Raw genomic sequence first — 23,753 nt, 5'->3', positions numbered from 1 at the left:
AGAGTAGCAAATGACTTCGATGTCATAACAACCGCTATTCACAGATAAGGGCAGCAAGTTGATGGCTATATCCAACGGATCCATCCTCCATAAAATGCGTCCAGGAGTTAGAATGGTGAGGTGCTGTCCAGTTCTGTAGCGCGTTCAGCGGCTTTCAGGTAGCCAACGTAGCCAAGTCCACTAAAATCAAGACGCGACGCGACCTATCGAATACGTCAGATCCAATCCAAGCCAATGGAGACAATGCACCTAGACTATACTGGAGCTCCTGTGCACGCGCCCTCGTCAAAACCACTTTAGCACATAAAATACATGCTACTTGAGCACTTCATATCATAACAATAACAGTTTTTTGCAGCCTTGTCGCTATATCCTAATTCAATTCTTTTTGTACCTGTATTTGAATATTTTCAAATGGATCCCGTTGCATGATCATTCTTCCGTTTCAATGTCCTCTTCCGCCGTTGCTGGCATAGACGCGACGCGTCCAGCGCGGTTAAGGATTTTGACACCAAGCTCTGAAGGGAGCTCAAATCACAAAGATGAGTTGCGTTCTCCAGAGAGACACAAGAGGAAGAGGGCCGACTCAATAGCCATGGAGCATCTCTTGAAGCCTTCGATTGCTATCAAGGTTTGCGATTACGAATCCGGTTCTGTTGGATGCTTCAACTAATTCGTGATCATGTAGCCTCATCCTCCGAAACTCAATGTCCAACCTCGTATCCTCTATCCGTTGATGGTCCTCCCCCGCGAACGTCTGCCTCTCTCTTGTATCGACTTCCACGCTACCAATATCGATCTTGCTTCCTATCGATTCTTCGAGTCTCATGTCAAAATCCTTGACTTGGAGAGTCGCATGGGCTCTGGCCCCGTGGTACTTCTGGCCAGAAAGGAAGCAAGCCGCGCCGTGTACGCTCTCGAGCGACAACCAAATGGAGTATATGTTGTATGCAGGTTAGGGCCCTGGGCAGACTTGGAGGCTTTGGCAGAAGACGCATCCGCTGTCTCTCGAGAGCGCCTACACCCAACTGCCAGAACCGAGTCTCAAAGCCAACACAGGCCCTCCGTAATTACCACCCCGCACATCCATAAGGAAGAAAAGATCAAACGAGCCGCCATCGAAGCTATTCAAACTCTGGTTCGCAAAAGGCCTAGGTCGCAGTCTGTTTCAACATTGGCCGAGTCTGTGAAACAAGAATCAGCCCCCGAAGCTGCTATACCCACGGATTCCAAACTACCATCGCCAACCTTCAAACCAGGGGGGCTGACACAAACCCCAAGCGAGCAGCAGACCCAGGCATCACGTTCCACAAGTGCAATCTCAACCTCTGGCAACACCGAGGAGCCTTCGCAGCAGCTGACTACGGAAAGCATATTCGAAATTTTGAGAACCCAGTACTTCGAGATGCTATACAAGTCCATGGTAAGACCTTTAAGCCTGGCTTTCACTGCCATAGCTAACCAGCACAGGGATCGCTCGCCTATTTCGCCAAAGGGCCACTCTCTCGCGCTCGTTCTACTTTCCATCTCGACCTTGAAGCTAATCTAGATATTGGTGATCTCATCGAGTTCTTGAAAGGACTCGTTCTTACCACTGTCCAAATCGACAAAAAGTATCGAGAGACTGTTCCAGCTCTCATAGCCCAGATGAAAACAGTGGTGGACAGTTCAGATGAAGGCCCAAAGAGAAAGCGCCGAGCCAAGAAGATGAAGATCGGAAAGGATGGGCTCTATCCACATGAAGAAGCTCATATCAGAAAGTGGTGGGCCACCAATAAGCCTGAACTGAAAGAAGACGAGACCGACGTTTCCACTCAACAAATTCGATCACTTACCTCTATGCTTCGCACGAGAGAAACCCAGCTTCAGATGATTATTATATTGGAGATCCTGGCATTGACTCCTCTGAAGCCCGCCGACGATGCGGAAGATAGTCAGCTCCCGCCATTACCTGGTGCTGCTGAATCCCAAGGGGATGCGGTGGTTCCGTCGGCCAAGAAGCGGAGCAAGCATAATCTTCCTGTTCTTGTAGACGTCCATGCTGATAGGTTGACTATCTGGCAATCCACTGCTTCCGACGAGCAGCTGCTTTTAGAAGATTCCCAAATCACTCAAGCGCCGGATGGTCAATCTCAGCAGAAGGCGTCATCGGAGCCTCTGAAAGACTTTTGTGTGGACATTATTGTACCATTGTAAGCCTCATATTTCCCTGTCATCTCCTGATAACGACTGACTCGCTTCATTAGCTTCTCCCACAGGCTCCCAGAGCTATGTGATTCGATCAACCGCAAATTGGGAGGGCCTGTCATTGTGAAACCTTCAAGGCCGAAGGTTCTAAAACGGCCATCAAGCAAGCGTTCGCCAAAGCCAGGGGCAGTTGCTAAACGCTCCTTATCAGGTCAGCCTACAAGGACATTACAAAGAGCTCTTTCGACAGAACAACAGTCGCGGCGAAGTGTTTCTAGGGGCCCCAGTAACATGATTGCCCTCATGCGCTCTGCAACATCCACTTCTCTGCCAGGAATCAAGCGAGAAGCCAGTGATTCATCTCTGATTAAGTCGGTCCTGAACGCTGAGCCCGATCTAATGAATAGGAAGAGCGGGCCGTTATCTCGGAGCAGCAGTGTATCCAACCTACAAGACGCAAAATCTAACAAGAAGGCTCAGGTCGAAGCAGAGCTAAAGGAGGCTATATCTTCTTTAAGGAAACCGAACCGCGAAGTTGTCGGCAAGGCACTGGCTGAAGCGGCGGAGCGCCGAGCAACAGTGGGCTCTTCGGCCAAGAGTATGTATTCAAGTACCGAATCTTGCGAATCCTCTAGCTAACATTAACTTTTAGAAGTGAGAAAACCAGGTAGAAGCTCTCTAGGCGCATCTGTTGTGAAAGCAACGCCAGCAAACGCTCGTTTCAGAGATGTATTTGCGAAACCACACGTGGCAGATACACCTATTAGGAGTACTGAAGATGTCATTCCTCCTTCAAGCCTTCCCTCTATGGTTCCCTCTACTGGTTTCCGAGGAGCACAGCGGGATGGCTTCCGTCAGAGTCCAACTCCTGACATTGAGAGGATCGGCAGCACGCCTACAAAGGCCGGATCGAGTTTCATCCGTCGGCCTGAGAACGATGAAGACATTTTGCCATTTCCGCCTTCTTCGCCGTCTCTAGAACGACGAACTACGTCCGCTGCGGACCTGTTCAACCCGGGTGGGATCACGAATCGAAAAAGAAAGGTCAGTTTCACTTTTTCTCGTAATGACGAGGTTTTGGCAACCCCCGTAAAGGGTATGAAAACAAAGACTATAGATATGGAGAACCAGACGGCTGAGCCCATGTCTGCTAAATCCGTGTCGATTTATCAGAAATTGGGATGGGATGACGACCTAGATGACCTGTTATGAGTTACTTGTCGGAACATTTGGCGGTGTTTTTATGAGGGACATGCATCATTGCAGCAGGAGTTTCAGCATTGTTAAAAGGCGTTGGGAACATTATATGAAATATTGTATCGACAATGATATTCGAGATACGATACATCATACAGATAATATGACAGCTCAACATGAATGCATCTGGCTTAAATAAAAAGATCTTATGCCGCTGCTGGCTCTACTAGCATAGTTGGCAAATCTCTGATATCAACATGTTCCTGTGACCCTAGATCAACAACACGCATGGCCTCCAGGCCCACAACGCCTTCTTGTAGCGCGAGAAATTGAAGCTCGACTACGTGACAAGCTCCTGGGGCAAGAGGACCAACACGAGTATCAGCGCTTAAACAAACAACATCAGTTGACTCAACGGACGAGTTCTTCTGTAATGCGTGGAGTACGTTTTCGTCTGTGACTGCATCTGCAACATCTTTTTCGCCATGTCGTCGACCACCCACTGAGGGAGGCCGTGTCATACGCACTTCACCTCGCCGGCGCTTGGGAATAGCAACGAGGGCGAGTTTGCGCGGAGGCGCAGGGTTCTTGTCTGTGGCACGGTTGACGATATACACGGTCCAAGAAAAGACCTGCCCCGGGTAGACGGGCTCAGAGGGACCAGTGAAGGTCATGGTTATGCCAAGTTCTGTAATAGAGGCGTCTGCATTGGATGTGGCAGCCTCGAGAGTGGGCAGGGCGTCTGGACGAATGATGGATGGCGATACCAGGGGATTTACTGCTTGACCTGTGATAGAAAGCTGCGATGGTCTATGGGCACGGACAATGCCAGTTCCAGCAGTTGCTGATCCATAGCCAGGATTAACTGGAAGAGTAAAGTCGAGCTGTGTTGTCCATGACATGTTCATGCTGGGCGTACAGTGGCCCGGGATAACCTGAGCAGTAGCGGAGATTTTGATGTCCAGTTCTCGCATGGGGTTTTTGACTGTAACGTCGTGCTGACGGGGAGCAATGCGATAGAGGAACGTAATATGATCGTGAGACACGCAGGTAAGAGGTAGCTGCATGCCTGCGTCATTGTTGAGGTTTTCGACAGTAGCGTCGAGAATTGAAAGTTCGATTTGATCTAATGATACCTCGCATTCGAAATGAGATGTAAAGTCAACTTCGAGCAGTGCGATCACGGCTGAGCTCGTTGGTGCTGTAGTCGGTCTTGAAAACCGGATTCTTGTGTGGACGACGGGGAAGATCTTGTGCTGAACCTGAGGCAGAGCTCGTATATGCTTCGTTACATCTTGTGAGCGCGTGACGGGCGTAACTCTTGATACTCGCAGCGCAGACAATCGAGGCTTTACTCCGCCGAGTGCAGCATCGCTTCCAAAAGACTCGAGTAGATTAAAGCCAGAGGGCACGCCGCTCTGAAGGTAACCACTCCCCTTTCCAATGAGATCAGTTGAAACCTCAGGCTTCATGCTCGCGGATGCCGTGAAGATGATGGCTGGTGCTGAGATTCGTGTACGAGGTCGACTCAAAAAGACGGGTAGCTTCCATACAGCAAAAACACTTTGGTTTAGGTTGGCATCGTCACCACTTTCTTCACTATCGTCACTGTCCTCTTCTACTTCTTCTTCCTCCTCCCCATCGACGATGATGAAAGGGTCATCAATGTCTGGGACTGTGCCTGAGAAGATGGTATCTGCTGTGGAATTCTCCTTGCCATGGGCTTTGCTGTTGACGATCTGGGCTTCGACTGATATTACTAGCCGGTTGAGGTGAGTGCGGAGTGATGCTTCATCTTTCCAGGGGCTTCTGAGAAGTAAAAGAACATTTACTGTCTCGTCTGAAGATTGTGAGCAACAGAGTGACACGAAAGATTGTGCGTTGCTTACCGAAGAATAATGTATCCCTGCGTTTGATTGAATCAAGTATTGACTTCCCAGGCTCAACATCCTTAAAAGCTGCTTCCAAATCTAAATTCGTACTCTCTGGTATTAGGTAGGATAAGTGTGATTGCTCAGCGAATTCAGTCGTAGGGTCGGTAATAAACAGGCTTCTTTTGAGCTGAGTGAGAGATTCAGGCTCATGTTGAGTAGCCTCCGGGGGTATAGACTCCCTGTCTGTGGTATTGCCAGAGTCTGACATTTCAGTAAAAGGATTAAACCGAGCCTGTTATAAATAAAACTGATAAACTGAGTAGAATAGGATCTTTTAAGTCGCGCGCTTAAAGGGTCTCGTCTTTTTAATTATTATTGATTTGTTAGATTACCCGTGTAAGTCGGAATGCAGCTCATGCCCCTTAGCAACGTGGTCCCTATGATAGATATCGATGCCTTAGGTAATCACGCATTTAGTTGTCGCGACGGGAAATGGTCCGTGCGCAAAAAGTTAGTGCTGCCAAAATCGACAATCTACCTTTACCTCCGTGTTGGCTGATCCTTCTCACGACATCGCCCATCATTTTATCACGACCTAGAATCTCGCCACGACTTAAAAGCGGGCGATTTGTGTCGCGTACATCAGCTGCGCGAGGTGACAGTACTTTCAAGATGAACGGATTCGGCTCTCCTTACGGCCAGCCTGTTACGGCTTGGCAGGAGCATCATACGCCCGATGGAAGAGCATACTATTACAATCCGACTACCAAGGCCACGCAATGGACGAAGCCCGAGGAGATGATGAGCTCAGCTGAGGTCGGTATTCAGTGCCCTTAATTGATGTGTACGTTATATGCTAACAAGTCACAGCGCGCTCTCGCGAACCAGCCATGGAAGGAATACACTGCTGAGGGAGGCCGAAAGTATTGGTATAATACTGAGACGAAACAGAGCTCCTGGGAGATGCCCGATGTTTACAAGACCGCCCTCGGCACAACAAGCAAGCCCGCAACCCCTGCTTCTGCAACCCCCTATACGCCTCCCGCCAGCGCAGGCGGCTACAACCAAGCACCATACGACCAATATCGCGACCAACGCGACACTTATCCTGAATCTCGTCAGATCACGTATGGAAACGACCCCAAAGTCCAGGCTTTTGTACCCGCGACGAACGACCCCGAATACGCCACCGCTGAAGAGGCTGAAGCTGCCTTTGCTAAGCTCCTTCGACGAAGCGGAGTCCAGCCGGACTGGACTTGGGAACAGACCATTCGAGCAACTGCGCGAGACCCGCAATTTCGTGCCATCAAGGATCCTAAGGATCGTAAGGCTGCTTTCGATAAGTATTGTCAGGATGTTGTTGTCCAGGACAAGGAGCGAGCTAAGGAAAGACTGGCTAAACTCCGTGCTGACTTCGAGACTATGCTGAAAAGGCATCCTGAGATCACCCATTATACCCGTTGGAAGACCGCACGTCCCATTATTGAAGGCGAGACCATTTTCCGCTCTACCAACAATGAGAGTGAGCGTCGACAGCTCTTTGAAGAGTATATCATCAGCCTGAAGAAGGCACACGCTGAGCAGCAGACGACTCTCAGGAAGAACGCTATGGACGGTCTCATCGATTTGCTTCCCAAGCTCAACTTGGAGCCGTACACTCGATGGGCTGATGCTCAAGGTATCATTTCATCTACCCCGCCTTTCCAGAATGACGAAAAGTACCAGGCTCTCACCAAGTTTGACATTTTGACTGCTTTCCAAAACCATATGAAGGCCCTGGAGCGCAGGTTCAACGACACAAAGCAGGAGGAGAAGAACAGAAAGTTCAGAAAGGAACGCAAGGCTCGTGACGCTTTCAAGTCTCTCCTTACTGAACTTCGCCGCAATGGAAAAATTAATGCCGGAACCAAATGGAGCCAGATCGTTCCCCTCATCGAGAATGACAATCGCTACACCGACGCCGTCGGCCAAAGTGGCTCGACCCCCCAAGAACTTTTCTGGGATGTTATTGAAGAGGAAGAGCGTGGGCTGCGTGGACCGAGGAACGAGGTTCTGGATGTCCTCGAAGTAAGTTGTTGCTTCTGATGAAATTTTGTAATTGGTTGGTAACAATTTGCAGGACAAGCGGTTTGATCTTACGCCTACGAGCGATTTTGAAGAGTTCCTCTCCATCATGAAGGATGATCGACGGACTGCTAACATTGAACCTGATATTCTCAAGCTCATCTTTGATCGAGTAAGTTGGCCTAATTGATGTTGAATCGTGTCTTGATGCTGACAACTTACCAGCTTCGCGAAAAACGCTCGTCTAAGCGAGGAGACGACGATCGACAGTCTGAACGCCAACAACGCAGAGCTATTGACGATTTACGTGCTTACATGAAGCGCTTGGAGCCCCCTATCGCCTTGAGTGATACATATGACAAGGTACGATCTCGACTTTTGAAATCAGACGAATTCCAGGCCGTTGCATCCGAAGATGCACGACGAAATGCTTTCGACAAGCACATTCGCCGGCTGCGAGAGAAGGAAGATGAAGCGGATCGAAACTACAGGCGACGTGATCGTATGTCTAGCGAAAGAGACATGCATCGCCGTGAGCGGGAACGATCTAGAGGTGAGCGATCTCATCGTAGTGGTGGACGTGGTTCTCGACGAAGTCGCAGTCCGGAGCCCGATGCCTACGAAGCGGACCGACGCAAGGCTATCGCTGAGCGGGAGCGTAATCACCGTAAATCCACCATGGCCGAGGGTCTTCTGGGTGCAGACAGAAGCCGTATATCACCACCTCGTCGTGAGCGAGAAAGAGACCGTGATCGCGAGCGCGAGCGGGAAAGAGACTATGATCGTCCCTCTCGCTCACGACGTGATGATGACAGCTACTACGATCGCGAAAGAAGAGATCGAGAAGATGAACGCGAGAGACTGTATCGCCGTCGCGTCGACCGGGGATCACATGACGAACTTAACTATGGGGATGAGCGTCCATCCGGCTCTCGACGTCGTCGTCCAGACGATGAAGACGAATACGCTCGTCGTGATTCGCGCGATACCAAGGTACGAATATAAAACCACCCTCAATCGTACTAGAGAAAGCATAACTAATAACTTGGCATAGAGAATCAAGAGGGAACGGTCTCGAGAGCGTACACCGCCTCGTGCTGAAGAACGTCCTCGTAAGAAAACCCCTCCACCTGCAACCAAGGATGTTCACTCCGGCAGCGAAGAGGGCGAGATTGAGGAGGATTAGAAACTGGAACAGTATGTCGAAAGCTATGGTTAAAGCATTTGGCTGCACTCTTTCTCAGTACGTACTGGCATTGTCAAAACCCCTGACAACGTCCGTCCGGCGAGATGACACATGAGTACAGGCTTGCGGCTCCTTGTCGCCACGGCCGCCCAGCACCACAACGGTGGAGACATGGCGACTACATTGCTCCCAGAAGCAGTCTTTTGACCAGTATGTGTCTTTCCCGCCTCTTATCTTAGCCTAGGTTTATTGCTTGTGAATTTTTTGAGATGGGTAGTCAAGTTCCTCCAAATGGGTGTAGATAAGGTTTAGATAGTAAGGATTATTGAACCCGTTTTAATGTTCTAATTCATTACTTTTGTTATACGATCCAACGTCTTTGTAATTGAAACTATTGCAAGACTAACTAACGGCCGTTCTAATAATGTCAGTTGTTTCCCGCGAGGTTGGAAACTTTAGACGACAGAGATCATGTTACATCAATTGTCCCTCAATCTACGAATCATGCCATTTGCCGTTGATATAGAAGTTCTCGAGAATTCCAAACACCTCGAGTGCCCGGCAAGACAGAAAACCAGATAAAACAAAAGCTTCGTAGGACCAGACAAGAGGAGACACTCTGCCGTCGCCGTCGTTATTCATCTGGGTCGTCATCCTCGCTGACGCTGCGGTCATCATCTATTCCCAAGACTCGTTGCTTTTGCCCATTTCCATTTTGAACGCCCCAAACGCCGTGAGATGCACCATCAAGAGAAGGGAAAATCTCGTTATGGACGCCTTTAGCTCTTATCAGGGGTCTCCTCCAAGAAGAACTGCATAAATGTGTTAGTGGATAATCATCTTGTGCAACTACAGAGTTTGAACTTACGAAGTTGCCACTCATCTTCTGCTCTTGATCGAGCTGAGATCCGCTCTTATTGATACGGGGGCGGTAGTTGGTGGGATCACGACGGAAAGTGACGTCGAGGTTCTTCAAGAAAGTGTTGCAGCCGGTGAGGAGAGATTCGGGCTTGTTGGCATGAGCGTCAATACCAGGCTGTCCATCAAAGACAATGACACGATCGGCAAGGTACGTGGCCATGATGAAATCGTGCTCAACAACGAAAGCAGTCTTCTTGGAGTGCATGATGAATCGCTTGATGACTCGCGAGGCAATGATACGCTGCTCGGAGTCGAGATAGGCCGATGGTTCATCGATCAGATAAATGTCCGCAGGGATACCCAGGGCAAGGACGATGGCAACACGCTGCAGTTCACCACCGGAGAGGTTCTTGACTTCCTGGTCAATGAAATCATCGAGCTTAAGAGGCTTGACGACGTCGGTCTGGAACTGCGGAGACAGGAAAGACTGCTTGATCTTCTTGAAGAAAAGCTGACGGACAGTGCCATCGAACTTGGGGGTGATAGTCTGAGGCTTCATGCTGATTCGCATCTCAGGGATACTTTTCTGGCTATCGGGCTTGAGGGCTCCAGCCAAGAGGCGGCAGAATGTGGTCTTTCCAGTACCGTTCTCGCCCATCATGACGATGATCTCGGAATCGGTGAAGTCACCAGCCTCGATGTTGAGTTTGAAGTTGCCGAGAGTCTTCTCCATCTGAGGGTAGGTGAAGGCTCGAGATTTGTCGATAGCGAAATCATCAGTAGTCTCCGCAATACGGAAGGTCAAAGACTCGTCACGGAATCGCAAGTTCTCGGTCGGGATGTGACCGTCGAGGAAGATGTTGATACCTTCACGGACGGAGTGCGGGAGGGTGACAACACCATAAACGGCGGGCTTTCCGTACAGAACACAGATATAGTCGGAAAGGTAATCCAAAACAGACAAATCGTGCTCGACAACAATGACGTAATCGTTGTCACGGAGGAGAGAGCGAATGATCAGAGCAGCACTGAGACGCTGCTTAACATCAAGGTATGAACTTGGTTCGTCAAACATGTAGATGTCAGAATTCTGGACGGCAACGGTTCCAATAGCGAAACGCTGAAGCTCACCACCAGAAAGGTGGTTGATATCTCGGTCCATGATGTGGTTCAGCTCGAGAACATTGGCGACCTGCTCCATGTTTCCAAGCGAGGCACGACTCTCGATGAGGAATCGGACACTCTTGTTGGGGCCCCTGACAGCCCTGGGGATCTGGTCCACATACTGAGGCTTGACAACTGCCTTCAGGTCATCTTCGAGAAGCTTGGTGAAATAATCTGGTTACAAGTCAGCGTCAACTCGGTTCCTCCCAAATTTGAAGCAGCTATATACTCTGAAGCTCGGAACCACGGAAGTGCTTGATAACGTCCTCCCAATCAGGAGGGTTGTCGTGTCGGCCCAAGTTGGGCTTGAGCTTTCCACTAAGAATCTTCAGAGCGGTACTCTTTCCAATACCGTTTGTTCCGACCAAACCAAGAACCTGGCCGGGTCGGGGCATGGGCAGACGGTGCAGCTTGAAACTGTTGGGTCCATATCGGTGGGTGACCTGGCTTTCGAGGTTGGTGGGCAAGTTGATGATGGTAATGGCGTCAAAGGGGCACTTCTTGGGGCAGATACCGCAACCGATACAAAGGGACTCGGAGATGAAGGCCAGCTTAGAGTCGGGCTGGACCTCAATGCAGAGTTTGCCGCTGCGGACGACTGGGCAAGACTTTTTGCACTCTTGTCGACATTTTCGAGGGCGACACTAAAAGGAGGGGTCAGAAAATGTTTGGCGGGGCAATTGTGATGCTGATGCTGATAATCATGCTAATGACGGACCTTGTCGCTGTTGACGATGGCGATACTGTTGATTGCATGTCAGCGTCTCTTCTTATTCTGTATTGTTTATATCCTCCGTGTCGATCGCACAGACGTACCGCGTGAGCTTGTCCGACATTGTTGTGGTGATGTAGCAAACGTCGCTTCAAAGGCGATTTTGGTGGGGTAAAATTTTGTTTCGTGGGTAAGAAAAGAGAGACAAAGGTCGACGACCGAGGGATCTCGAGCGCGCAAGATATAGTGAGACGCGGGCGCTCGCCGATGCTCTTGATACAGCGGAATACACGGTGAGAAAGAAAATCGGAGGGAGAAATCAAGGTTAAAAGAAGTTCCAAGGTTGGGCTTCGATTGTGCGGGTGGTAATCCAATTTTCAGGCCCTGTCATAGGTTTGGCGGGGGGCTGTGGACCTACTAAATTAAGAGGTTCGTTCGCGTGTCGAGTAAACTACTAGTTAACCTAACAGTAAATGTGAATGTGACCTTGGCCTTGCATGACGTTGTTGCTGCAGCCATCCATTGATATAGGTATTGTCAACTTTGACATACCGAGGTCAGGGTAAAACTGGTTAGGTAGTACTTGATTATTTGGTGACTCAGAGAGACATAGGTACTGAATCAGGCAGGCTTATGAGTTACCTTACGGTAGTCGTTAAAGATTTGAATCCTTGAATCTGGTGCGAAAATTAAACACCTACCTAGTAGTAGGTACTTAGCCAAAGAACCTGCTGAGTTTATCCAAAAGTTGTCTGACTATTTTTTTTATTCTTCCCTCTTGGGATCGAACTTGAGTTTTTGCCATCTCCTAACATGACTCCTACCTATGCCCTTTAGGATGTCAATCCATCAGATGAATAATTCGATGCCTTGTTTCGTAGACAGACAGGAGAACTTGAACCGGAGAGAGGAAATCTGACTCACTCACATTGCACACCACTTTTCTTTGTGCCAACAAACACGTCGTACATTTGTATTATTACACCAGAGTTGCATTCACGGTGGCTCATAGCGGGTGTCAATATATCGTATCGCACGGAATACCACCCCTTAAGAGTTCAAAGTAACAATTTTCCCATTACACATGGGCCAACCCGCTGTCTGTTTGCGTGCCACATGGCAAGCATTATCAGTAAAACACAAAGTTGCTGTAATACTGTTTCCAGTGGATAGAGTGCGTTGAAAGTCAACGACCTCGATTTTGTGTCATGTTATCTGCCTACCTATATATAATAAGTGAAGGTAAATCGGCCGTGTGATGATATGTGATCCGCCTATGTCTATTTACGTGATAGCCACTATCTTACTGGCGCGGAATAAGCACCGAGCCGAAGAGTTAAAAGAGAAGAGCACATATAAGAACAATATAAGTAGATGAATTGATAGACTCATGCATCCATTTCCTCATTATTCATGCCTTGGCCTCAGGCAATTGTTATCCATAGGTAGGCGGCAACCTACAATCAAACTCACAATAAAGAACAATAAAGGTTCTTCATTTAGATCTAGGGTAGTGGCGTTAGTCTGTCCCGTTCATTGGCTACCTACCTTACCAAGATACATGCAGCAGAAAAATAATAGAAATCGAGAAATAGATACAACTTCAACCCCAAACAATCAGAAGCGGATCTATTGATGCAAGCGGGAAAATCCCCAGGTAACGATACCCAAAGTCCTGTATACTGTGCTTAGCTACCTAGGTACCAACTATATATTAGCAGTCATTCAGGTATCCCTCTCGCGCCAGTGGATTGGTGGTTGGAGATCACGTGATATACGCTCCACCTCTCAGGTGCTCTCAGCCTCTCACCCCCCGTGCAATCAATCCAAATCTTCAGGTTCCTGCCTCTCCACCAAATTGATTCTCCCGTCCCCTACCCACGTCACTGGGCCCCCGATACCCCCAAACACTTCCCGACAGACAGCCGATACTATCTACATGTTGGCTTTCGTCTGCATGTTATACTTTAATGACTTGTGAGTTTCCCCTGCCCTTCCTGCCCCTTCTAGTCTCTACCGCGCTTCTGGCTTGCTGGCCTGTCGCCTATCGTCGATCCCGCCTCGGCCTCGGCCTTGCCCATCACGATATTGCTTCCTCAAGAGCCTTATATGTGCAATAATTCGATGCAAGTTGATGGATTCGATGCTCCACGTTCCTCTGGACCCTCCTGCGACCCGATACGCTGCACCCGAGTTGCCTGGTCCTCTCAATTGCGAGTTTTGGAGTTTCCATCAAGCGACCATCGATAACCTACACGGGATGCGACAAGTACTTCATCTCTACCGTTTTCCCAATATTTAGACATTCTAGAGGTCATTTATGGGTCGCCGGAGTCGCGTCATTCCGTTAATCCCTCAACCGCACACGTCAGACTAGAATATCAGCTAATATCGTCGCGTCTTCAGTAGGTAGCCTGTATCATCACCAACATGATGTCCACCCCTACTTTGGGGGCTCCCTCCAATGGACATTTGTCGCCGGTTGATGGAATCAGTATGTCATTCGACACAGGAGATCATGCAACCGATAGCGACTCTCACGATGCACACGATCTCACGCTCGATCAACCATCACCGACATCCTCAGACGATGCGAACAATGATTCCAACATTGTCCAGGATGATACACACATGTCAGCCAGCGAACAATCTAGTGAAGACAATGCGTCTGATGACGGAGACTTCGATATGGAGGAGAGCCTCCCATCACAGAATGAAGACGCGATAGAAGACCGCGACAGCTCTACCGACTCAAATCGAGCCTCCAAGCGCAAAGCTCCCGTCGAGGAAGACGAGTATATCAAAGCCAATCCTGAGCTCTATGGATTGAGACGAAGTGTACGTTGTGAAATTTTTTCACTCAAACTCTCTTCAAGCTTGCTGACAAGAAGACAGACGCGACCTCGAGAACAACGAAAAATTGTAGGTCACCATCGCAATCCGGTGTTAGGATGTATCGTTGACTCATGTATGCAGGTTGAATCTGATGATTCTGATTCTGAACCCCCTGTCAACCGTCGTATAGTCAAACGACGAAGAGTTGAATCCTCCCGTCCTTGTAAGTTGCCGATCTCTTCTCAACTGTATAACGCCTTCTCTCGTCATCATCACGGTCTAACACGGTCATCTCAGCATCCAAGATTGGAACTCCAACATTACGTGCCTCCACCGCCGATTCCGACTCCGACTCTGACACATATGGCGGTGCTCGCGCAAAGAGCCTGCAGAAGAAGGCTCGAATGCAACGCGAGGCACAGCCAGACCTCGCCCTTGCTGAAAAGCGCTGGTCGAGTCGTCGCGCTGCACAGGTACAACAAGGAGCATACGAAGAGAGCGACGTCGACGAGGATGATGACGACGACGAGCTCGCTCCAATGGCCTACACCGTTGACTACATCGACGATTCACCATATATAGAAAAAGTAGTCCGGCATAGGCTAAAAGATGGATTCGAAATTTCCTATGGGTTGACTAAGAACGACTTTGAATTCTTCATCAAGTGGCAAGGCAAGTCGCACTTGCATGACACTTGGGAGACATTTCAAGACATTCGAGATTATCGAGGTTATCGCAAAGTTGAGAACTACTTTAGAAAGGTGATCGTGTACGAGGTGGACATCCGCCTTGGCGATGATATTCCCCCCGAAACCAAGGAGCAATTCTTCCTTGACCGCGAGCGAGACGAGGAAGCATTCGAGGATTACACCAAGGTCGAGCGAGTGGTAGCTGTACGAGATGGTGAAGATGATACTGAGTATCTTGTCAAGTGGAAGGGTCTCACGTACGAAGAATGCACGTGGGAGGTCGCGTTAGACATCAGCGACGCGTTCCAAGACCAGATTGACCAATATCTCGACCGAGCATCACGCTCGTGGCAGTCAGACCGGAAGGAGGCGAACCTTGACACGCGATCACGGATGGTGAAGCTCGAGGAGCAACCCGATTTCATCAAAGGCGGCGAACTCCGCAACTTCCAGCTTCGGGGCCTCAACTTCCTGTGTTTGAACTGGACAAAGGGTAACAACGTGATTCTGGCCGATGAAATGGGTCTCGGAAAAACAGTCCAGACTGTATCATTCCTCAGCTGGCTCCGTAATGCTCGACGTCAGGAGGGACCATCACTTGTGGTTGCTCCTCTCAGTGTCATCCCGGCTTGGTGCGATACTTTCAATCATTGGTCCCCTGACATCAACTATGTTGTTTACCTGGGACCCGAGGATGCTCGAAAAATCATTCGTGAGCACGAGCTGCTCGTAGATGGCAACCCAAAGAAGCCCAAATTCAATGTCCTTGTCACTTCATACGAGTTCATTCTCCAGGATTGGCAATTCCTGCAGTCTATCAAATGGCAGACACTCGCTGTTGATGAGGCTCATCGTCTCAAGAACCGTGAATCACAATTGTACAACCGGCTAGTAAGCTTTGGCATTCCTTGCAAGATCCTGATTACAGGAACACCTATTCAAAACAACTTGGCCGAACTCTCTGCTCTGCTCGACTTCCTTAACCCCGGCAAAGTTGACATCGACGAAGATCTTGATTCCCTTTCTGCCAGCGATGCACAGGAGAAATTACAACAACTTCACAAGGCCATTGCGCCTTTCATTCTACGACGAACCAAGGAAACCGTCGAGTCAGATCTTCCTCCCAAGACTGAAAAGATTATCCGCGTTGAGCTTTCAGATGTCCAGCTGGAATACTACAAGAATATCCTGACCAGAAACTACACAGCCCTTTGCGACGCTACTAATGGACACAAGAACTCTCTCCTGAACATTATGATGGAACTAAAGAAGATCAGCAACCATCCTTACATGTTTCCTGGTGCTGAGGAAAAGGTTCTGGCCGGCAGCGTCCGCCGTGAAGATCAAATCAAAGGTTTGATTGCCAGTAGTGGAAAGATGATGTTACTCGATCAACTTCTTTCCAAGCTAAACAAAGATGGCCATCGAGTTCTGATTTTCAGTCAGATGGTCAAGATGCTTGATATTCTTGGTGACTACTGTTCTCTGCGAGGTTACAAGTTCCAGAGACTGGATGGCACTATTGCTGCTGGCCCCCGACGCATGGCCATCAACCACTTCAACGCCGATGACAGCGATGACTTTTGCTTCCTTCTCTCTACTCGTGCAGGTGGTCTTGGAATCAACCTTATGACAGCAGACACTGTCATCATTTTCGACTCTGACTGGAACCCTCAGGCTGATTTGCAAGCCATGGCTCGTGCACATCGAATCGGCCAGAAGCGTCCTGTAAACATCTACCGCCTAGTATCCAAGGAGACTGTCGAGGAAGAGGTTCTCGAAAGGGCTCGCAACAAGCTCCTACTGGAATACCTGACCATCCAGGCTGGTGTTACCGACGATGGCAAGGCAGCTTTCAAGGAGGAACTCAACAAGAAGGGTCTCAGAGTCGAAGGCCCCTCTTCATCTGAAGATATCCAAATGGTTCTCAAGATGCGATCATCTAAGATGTTCGAACAGAGCGGCAACCAAGAACGACTTGAACAGCTCGACATTGACTCGATTCTTGAGAACGCTGAAGTCACCAAGACCAAGGTCGACGACAAGATCAACCTAAGCAGCGGCGGCATCGACTGGGACAATTTCATGCAAATCACTGATGTGAAAGTGGATGATATCAACCTTGATTGGGATCAAATTATCCCTGCCGATAAGATCGCCGAAATCAAGGCCGAGGAAGAAAAGAAGCAGCATGAGGCTTACGTTGCCAAGGTGGCGGCCGAAAGCGCTCCACGCAAAGCGGCCATCAAGAGCCGTAACAGAGAGAGTGAGCGTGATGTTCGCCTCAAGAAACGTCAGAAGGAGCAGCAAGACAAGGAGGAGGATGAGCGACGGCCCGTGCCTCTTGATCCTAAGCGGCCTTTGAACGACAAGGAACAACGTAGTCTAATAAAGGCTTACTTCCGTTACGGCTCAATGGATGACCGTGGCGACGAAATTATCAAGGAAGCTAAGCTGAAAGAAAGGGATACAGACTACGTCAAGTCGGTCCTCGATGAATTTATCAAGGCAGCTAAGGAGGCCGTAGACGATAACTACGCTCAGATGATGGAGGAAGAAAAGAGACTCGGGAAGACTCTCACAAAGAAGGACCGCAAAGCTGTCCTGATAGACTTTGGCGATCTCAAGAAAGTCAATGCTGAAACGGCCATCGAACGGCCGAAGCAACTTCAGCTTCTCCGACAAGTCATCCGCAGCCACAATGACTGGCACACATTTCGTCTCCCTGACGCGACAAAGGCCGCCAGCTACTCTTGTGCTTGGGGCGCTAAGGAAGATGCTATGCTCCTAGTTGGCATTGACAGACATGGCTTTGGCGCTTGGCCGCAGATTCGCGACGATCCTGATCTGGACATGGCAGACAAACTCTTCCTCGAAGAACATCGCGTGGAGAAGAAAGAGGAACGTAGCAAGGGTAATGACAAGATGAAGGCTCCTGGCGCCGTTCACCTTGTTCGTCGATCAGAGTATCTGCTCTCAGTCCTGCAAGCGAAGCACTCTAATGATCGTGGTGTGCAGCGAGCAGTAGAGAATCATCACCGCAACAACAAGAAGTTACTTGCCAATGGCCACCGTGGGAGTGCCACAGCGTCTCCTGCTCCACACAACGGCAAGAAGTCTCGCGACCGCGACAGAGACCACCTCCATGGTGACCTGCACCGATCCCGTAGCCATGCGGAGGAGCGTGGTACCCCACGACCGGATTTCAAGCGGAAACATCTATCTCATGAAGATAGCCGCAGCCCTAAGCACCGCCGCATCGAGGAGCATCGCCGATCTAGTAAGCACGGAGAGGACAGGGACAGGTCAGAGAAACGGCGTCATCGGGATGACGAGGACCGTCGTGATGAGCGCCGTGATGAACGACGGGATGACCGGCGACATGATAAACATCGCCTCAGCCACAGTCATCGTGACGATCGTCGGGAAGACCGCCGAGATGACCGACGTGACGACCGCCGAGACGACCGCCGAGACGACCGCCGAGACGACCGCCGAGACGACCGCCGAGACGACCGCCGGGATGATCGTCGTGATGATCGACGACATGACCGACATCGTGAAGATCGTGAGCGTGAGCGTGAGCGTGATCGTGATCGCGAACGAGAGCGAGAACGAGCCCATGACTCGCATCCTCAGGATGAGCGCCGAGCCAAGGCTCTGCGAAGGCTGGACGAACTTCGCCGAATTGGCGACAACAAAGATAAGAGAGCTGAGGACAACGACGCCATGATCTGGTTTCTACTCAAACCGGTTCGAGAGAACTTTGAGAGGATTCTCTCCACCACCAAGGATAACGTCAAGTCAAGCAAGGAGCGGGCGTCTATCTTTGGCGTCGAGTTGGTCGTTATCGGCACTTTCCTCGACGAGAAATTGGCGGCCACTGCTGCTGACGAAGGTCTCAAGAGCAACTTCTGGTAAGTCTGATGATGGACAGCTTTTTGTGACACGCCCAACTAACACTCATGATAGGGACTTTCTGGCAGCTTTGTGGCCGGTGGATGATACAAGCAAGAGCGTCACGGGAAAGCGACTGAGCAACATGTATCGTACTCTACATTCCCGTAGCAAGGGTTCCGGTTCGACCAAAACCAATGGTGCATAGCCACCGTCACCGTCACTTTGAGAAAAGCAGCGGACGATTCCCAACCAGGAACAGAACAACACAAAACCATACCAAACACACCTACCTGTTACGAGCAGATTATACCTGATATTGTTTCATTATGACTTGAGCATCTTTTTATTCAGTTTCCCGCATAGGATCGGCGTTTGGTTGCGCATACCTCAAAAGACAAGGGCTGTCAGCATGTTGCCCCTCACTACACTTCACTGCATTTTGAGCAAGAGCAAGGTGTGGAGAGATTTGAGGTTCAGGTTCAGGTTCAGATCATACCCGGATAGCATGGTATAGGACTTGTCATAGGTGGAGTTGTCTCGTCTTGATCGACTTGGCTGTTGCCAATATTATACACACGTACGTTGGGGGGCCACGTCTTATGCATTTGAGCTGGGCTAGCGTTGCGTGTCTTTGTTGAACTTGATTTGTTATCTGGGACTCGGTGTTGGTCATTTGCTCAATACACCTCAAGAATAGGAGGTGAGGAGGCGATGCGGATACCAACACAATGCATAGAGACCCATATTGTTGTTAGATGAAGATGACTGCATGGCACGGACTGTGGATACAAAAAAAAAACGAGCAACGACTGCCAGGCGATGGCTTCTGCTTGGGTTGATAGAAGCTTTAAACTATAAAGAAAGATGAATAACTCTAAGATTCGTAGTAACCCGTCCTGTCTTGCTATGTACAACATATATAATACCTGTTTACGTAGTATAATACTGTGATTATGTAGCACATGGTGACACCTATTACAAGACTGCAAGATTGTCGCTGGTCAGCCTCCTGCAGGCTGCAGCCAACCACATTGTATGTAACTCGTCATCAGGCTTATTGGCATCGAGGTTGAACATATGACTCTAGGTAGATATCTGATAGTTGCTTTCTTTGAGATGTTTACCCAAGATTCTACGCGACTCCTTGTTCTAGTTTCAGTCACCAGATATGTCAGTGATTAACACAGAACTCGAATGTGCTCGAAACATTGCTCTTCTTTACTACCTTGGTAGGATTGGCTGCAAACATCAAAAGAACAATATTCAAGATTGTGAACCTATACGCAAATCAGACATCAGCAGGGTACTGTCTTTGCAAGATGAAAAGTTACTCACGTCAACACTGGCGTTTCTTTCGAGTATTCGAGATGATGCTCTGAAGGTCACAGCAGTTTGTGTAGAAGAGAAGAAATCTAGTGTTGTGGTGATGGTTGCGGCCAATGCGAAAGATAGTCACGCTCATCATCGTATCTTGACGCTGTCAAGGAAGGGTTTGATAGAATATTCAAATTACTCAATTGGGAGACTCCAGGTGAGCCAAGAGAAAAAGCAGTCCTCTTCTGAACTTTCTAATGGAATGATTAGTATCTTCTGAGAGCCTTCGTTATCGGATTATCAGTATCGTCACCTCTATATGTCGAAGCCGAATAATGAGCAGAGCGAGATTCATCAAGCACGGCCAAAGACAAGGCCTTGATACCATATTGAAGGCAGTCAACAAAGAGATGGCTCGATTTACATTGAATGACGATAAGAGGGAGTATATGAGACTGAGCCAAGTGCTGATTTCCAGAATACGAGAATATTGGACCGAGGATGGAACCGGACTTGTGCCGTGGCTTATTGAACACCGTCCACAAGTTGGCACACTATAAAACTTGTGCCTGGACACTCGTGAAGCTTTCGAGGAGGTATTTGATACTTGGACATACCTCTACTATCACAGTCAGACTTGATGACACGGCATTTGGGAAGCCACCAGCAGAAACTAAGGAATTTAAGTTGGAAAAGCATTTGAAGAAGCTCAAAGACGAGTACAACACCAATTGGGACTTGGACAACTTCACCCAGAGACTGGCCACGAATACGGAGAACTTCCGGAAGGAATTTTTGAGAGTGACGAATGACCCAAAGATCCACGCTGAAATTCAACTTATGTGGTACCTAGAGTGTCATCCAAGCTCGAAGCCTCCACGAGTTATCGCCTCCAACAAAGACGCGTGTTTCCTATGCAACGCCTTCATATCGTTCCATGGGAAGTATATGATACCCAAGACACATGGGAGAATCTATCCTGGATGGAGGTTGCCATCGACTGGGCTCAATGAGACCAGGAGACTGTTTGCCAAGGAACTTGAACGCATTGCTGTGGGAAAAGTCAACGTGGTGAGTCAACAGGGGTTTAAGAAGAGCATCGATCCTTTGGAGAGCACAATATCGTTGGCCGCTATTTCTGCAGCCTCCCTGAACAAATCTAGGGAAACGGCAGATATCCAACCAACGATGACGCTTCCCAATACTGGGATCAACAGCGGCGCTTTAGCTATAATAGACGAGAGAGGGCCTGCGGTATGTCTGGTGCAACCAAAGAAACCAGGACAATCCAAAGCTGGAATCAAGACAAAGCAAAAGCACTTGAACGTTGAGAGCACTGAAATCTCCTTAATGCTGAAGAACTCTCCTATAGATTCACAGGAGGCCATGGCTCTGGCGGAAGATTCAGCCAACGAAACGAAAAGAATCCAAGAACAAGCCCCTATTTCAGTTGGAGGGCCAAATGATGTCGCGTCCGAGGAGACTGAGTACCAGCTGAACAAAACCACAAGTCCAGAAACATATCAAACACACCCATCGAGCACTTCTCTTCAAGATTCGAAGCATTCCGAAAACAAGAAAAGCGATGATCGAGTGGCATGGGAACTAGTAAAGAAGGATTCAACAAAAAGAATTAAGCTCAACTCTTTCAACCTTTACATCGAGTACACATCGTCAGATCCAAACACATGGAAAGTTCTCAAAATCAAGACGAAAAGACTGTCAGTCGATGAAGCAGAAGCAGTTGCAGATGGGAAAGATCATGTTTATGATTTGGATAGTCTTTCAACACTCGGTTGCGACCTTGGAAATTGTCAACAGTTCACGATGAAGGCGAAAGGGGAAGTTTATGTCGTAGATCTTGGTGCTTTTGCTCGACATGTCATGCTGTTCATTAATAAGTGAGTTGCGGACGGTGATTGCGTTGATATGAGCTATTTGAGAGTATAGTTAAGCTGGTAAGGCTTGCGTGGTATATAATAATGTATATGCCCAGCCGTCTCTCCTATCCCAGCATCATCACATCTGCCAAAATACGCCCAAGGTGCGCCAACGAATATTCAATGATAGACTTGATGTGCCAAATTAGTATAGAGGCCTTCATAGAGCATCTGAGCAAGCGAGAGTCCATAACATGTTAGGAAAAGGTATTGATCATACTATACCTATCCTAGGGGAGGCAATAGAACTTAGGACCTCGATCCTAAATGACAGAAAGACTTGGATAAATTATTGTTAGTTTAGGTGGCTCTCGGATAAGTTTATTTTGGCATCCTTGATCAAAGTCTGAAGTTTTCTTGCTCCCTGAGGCTATCCTGCAGTTGATGGCTTGTACAAATAAATGATGGGCAAATAGATGAAAGATATGGGTTCATGCTAACCTTGATCTCTTAACTAGACATGTCGCATCTTGAACCAAAGCATAAGCACAACTCACAACACCAAATGGTCATTATTTGTTGTTGCTCATGCCTCATGCTGTGCACAAACAAATAAACGACGCTCATTGATTGCATCATGATATGCTGTGGGTGGATCCGTGGGGAATCACCAAATCACCGCCTCTTCCTCTCACTCAATCTCATGCATCACATCACCTTAATAATCGCATCATAATAAAATACTCTCCCTCTCATCAACACCAATCCTCCTACCTTCAGCAACGCTACAACGCCATCATGTCATCATACACCCGTGAACGTCAAATCGCAGAGCTCGCCGTGCTACGGGCATCAATCCTCACAAAAAGAGTCCAATCAACCGTCAGCGGCATTTCAAAAGCAGACGATTCCCCCGTCACCGCTGCTGATTTCGCCGCTCAGGCCGTTCTCATCAGCGCCCTCCGCAAGGCCTTTCCCGGCGACAACTTTGTCGGCGAGGAAGATTCCAGCGCTCTTAGAGAAGATCCCGCTCTGAAGCAGCGTGTCTGGGAACTTGCCTCTGGCGCTCGCCTTGAGAACGCAGACGATGAGGCCCTTCTTGCGAGTCCCAAAGATGCTGACGAGCTTCTTGAGGTGATCGATCTTGGAGGACGTGGTCAGGGTGGGAGAAAGGGGCGATTCTGGGTCATGGATCCTATTGATGGAACAGCTACATTCCTCAAGGGAGAACAATACGCTGTTTCTCTAGCCTTGATAGAGGATGGAAAGGAGGTTGTTGGTGTTTTGGGCTGTGCAAACCTCAAGCCTGTGAACGATAGAGTTGCAGAGTCAACCATCGACAAAGATGGCTTGGGTCTTATGCTCACCGCAGTTCGCGGTCAAGGCACCACGATTCGCAAGATGGATTTCAGCGGCCTTCAGCCAGCTCAGCCTCTTGACAGCATCGCCAAAGCTTCAAGTCCTGCTGAAGCTCAGATCATCAACTACTCGAGTGGCTCGACATCTCGTCACGACCTCATCCGCAAACTCGCAAGCTCTTTCGGTGCTAAATTCCCTAACATCGAGCTGTACTCATCGCACATCCGTTATGCAGCACTCCTCGTTGGTGGCGGTGATTTCCAGCTCCGTATCCCTTCGTCTAGCGATGTGGTCATGTACATCTGGGATCATGCCGGGGCTCAACTTATCTTGACCGAGGCCGGTGGCAAAGTAACTGATCTTGACGGCAAGGATATGGACTTCGGAGCTGGAAGGGATCTGAACCAGAACAATGGCTTGCTTGCAGCGAGACAGGGGATTCACGCTGCCGTTCTCGAGAGTATGAAGAAGATTCTTTCTGAAGATGCCTCCCATTAAGCAGTCATAAGATAAAAAGGAATATTGAAAATC

At 48.9% G+C, this 23,753-nt stretch overlaps 8 protein-coding genes across 8 annotated transcripts; 6 read left to right on the top strand and 2 right to left on the bottom strand.

Annotated features, from left to right (window-relative positions):
• Positions 1-448: 448 nt before the first annotated feature.
• Positions 449-3,399, top strand: BKA55DRAFT_589473 (DNA replication regulator SLD3-domain-containing protein; the record flags this gene model as incomplete). Its single annotated transcript, XM_046194935.1, has 5 exons — positions 449-631; positions 689-1,423; positions 1,471-2,192; positions 2,247-2,785; positions 2,942-3,399. 5 exons carry the CDS (start codon positions 449-451, stop codon positions 3,397-3,399), a joined length of 2,637 nt encoding a protein of 878 aa, XP_046054804.1.
• Positions 3,400-3,590: 191 nt separating this feature from the next.
• BKA55DRAFT_533776 (TRAPP trafficking subunit Trs65-domain-containing protein) lies at positions 3,591-5,526 on the bottom strand (the record flags this gene model as incomplete). The annotated part of the gene is made up of 2 exons (XM_046189515.1): positions 3,591-5,224; positions 5,274-5,526. 2 exons carry the CDS (start codon positions 5,524-5,526, stop codon positions 3,591-3,593), a joined length of 1,887 nt encoding a protein of 628 aa, XP_046054803.1.
• Positions 5,527-5,930: 404 nt separating this feature from the next.
• On the top strand, positions 5,931-8,508 carry BKA55DRAFT_499878 (uncharacterized protein; the record flags this gene model as incomplete). Its single annotated transcript, XM_046186693.1, has 5 exons — positions 5,931-6,074; positions 6,129-7,325; positions 7,378-7,494; positions 7,548-8,315; positions 8,377-8,508. 5 exons carry the CDS (start codon positions 5,931-5,933, stop codon positions 8,506-8,508), a joined length of 2,358 nt encoding a protein of 785 aa, XP_046054802.1.
• Positions 8,509-8,853: 345 nt separating this feature from the next.
• Positions 8,854-10,748, bottom strand: BKA55DRAFT_159586 (P-loop containing nucleoside triphosphate hydrolase protein). The gene has a single exon (XM_046184974.1). The coding sequence runs from the start codon at positions 10,568-10,570 to the stop codon at positions 9,143-9,145; it is 1,428 nt and encodes a 475-aa protein (XP_046054801.1). The 5' UTR covers positions 10,571-10,748; the 3' UTR covers positions 8,854-9,142.
• Positions 10,749-13,382: 2,634 nt separating this feature from the next.
• Positions 13,383-19,110, top strand: BKA55DRAFT_159507 (P-loop containing nucleoside triphosphate hydrolase protein). Its single transcript, XM_046184973.1, has 6 exons — positions 13,383-13,514; positions 13,652-14,083; positions 14,141-14,167; positions 14,222-14,303; positions 14,378-18,686; positions 18,742-19,110. Exons 2-6 carry the CDS (start codon positions 13,676-13,678, stop codon positions 18,872-18,874), a joined length of 4,959 nt encoding a protein of 1,652 aa, XP_046054800.1. The 5' UTR covers positions 13,383-13,514; positions 13,652-13,675; the 3' UTR covers positions 18,875-19,110.
• Positions 19,111-19,712: 602 nt separating this feature from the next.
• Positions 19,713-20,402, top strand: BKA55DRAFT_159456 (uncharacterized protein). Its single transcript, XM_046184972.1, has 2 exons — positions 19,713-20,200; positions 20,254-20,402. Exons 1-2 carry the CDS (start codon positions 19,838-19,840, stop codon positions 20,317-20,319), a joined length of 429 nt encoding a protein of 142 aa, XP_046054799.1. The 5' UTR covers positions 19,713-19,837; the 3' UTR covers positions 20,320-20,402.
• Positions 20,403-20,484: 82 nt separating this feature from the next.
• Positions 20,485-21,888, top strand: BKA55DRAFT_533772 (uncharacterized protein; the record flags this gene model as incomplete). Its single annotated transcript, XM_046189514.1, has 1 exon — positions 20,485-21,888. The coding sequence occupies one exon, from the start codon at positions 20,485-20,487 to the stop codon at positions 21,886-21,888; it is 1,404 nt and encodes a 467-aa protein (XP_046054798.1).
• Positions 21,889-22,661: 773 nt separating this feature from the next.
• BKA55DRAFT_589468 (uncharacterized protein) lies at positions 22,662-23,720 on the top strand (the record flags this gene model as incomplete). The annotated part of the gene is made up of 1 exon (XM_046194934.1): positions 22,662-23,720. The coding sequence occupies one exon, from the start codon at positions 22,662-22,664 to the stop codon at positions 23,718-23,720; it is 1,059 nt and encodes a 352-aa protein (XP_046054797.1).
• Between the last annotated feature and the right edge of the window lie 33 nt (positions 23,721-23,753).

The sequence above is a fragment of the Fusarium redolens genome, assembly GCF_020744475.1.
Source record: "Fusarium redolens strain MPI-CAGE-AT-0023 chromosome Unknown BKA55scaffold_2, whole genome shotgun sequence".
Lineage (NCBI taxonomy): Eukaryota > Fungi > Ascomycota > Sordariomycetes > Hypocreales > Nectriaceae > Fusarium > Fusarium redolens.
Note: the sequence above shows the minus strand (reverse complement) of the source record. Positions and strands in the feature narration are given on the sequence as shown.

Coding starts and splice junctions, on each gene's coding strand:
- BKA55DRAFT_159586 (XM_046184974.1), bottom strand. CDS start 10,570: ATGGAGCAGGTCGCCAATGTTCTCGAGCTGAACCACATCATGGACCGA.
- BKA55DRAFT_159507 (XM_046184973.1), top strand. CDS start 13,676: ATGATGTCCACCCCTACTTTGGGGGCTCCCTCCAATGGACATTTGTCG. Junction 14,168..14,221: donor CTCGAGAACAACGAAAAATT/GTAGGTCACCAT, acceptor TCATGTATGCAG/GTTGAATCTGATGATTCTGA. Junction 14,304..14,377: donor AGTTGAATCCTCCCGTCCTT/GTAAGTTGCCGA, acceptor CGGTCATCTCAG/CATCCAAGATTGGAACTCCA.
- BKA55DRAFT_159456 (XM_046184972.1), top strand. CDS start 19,838: ATGTCAGTGATTAACACAGAACTCGAATGTGCTCGAAACATTGCTCTT. Junction 20,201..20,253: donor ACTCAATTGGGAGACTCCAG/GTGAGCCAAGAG, acceptor TGGAATGATTAG/TATCTTCTGAGAGCCTTCGT.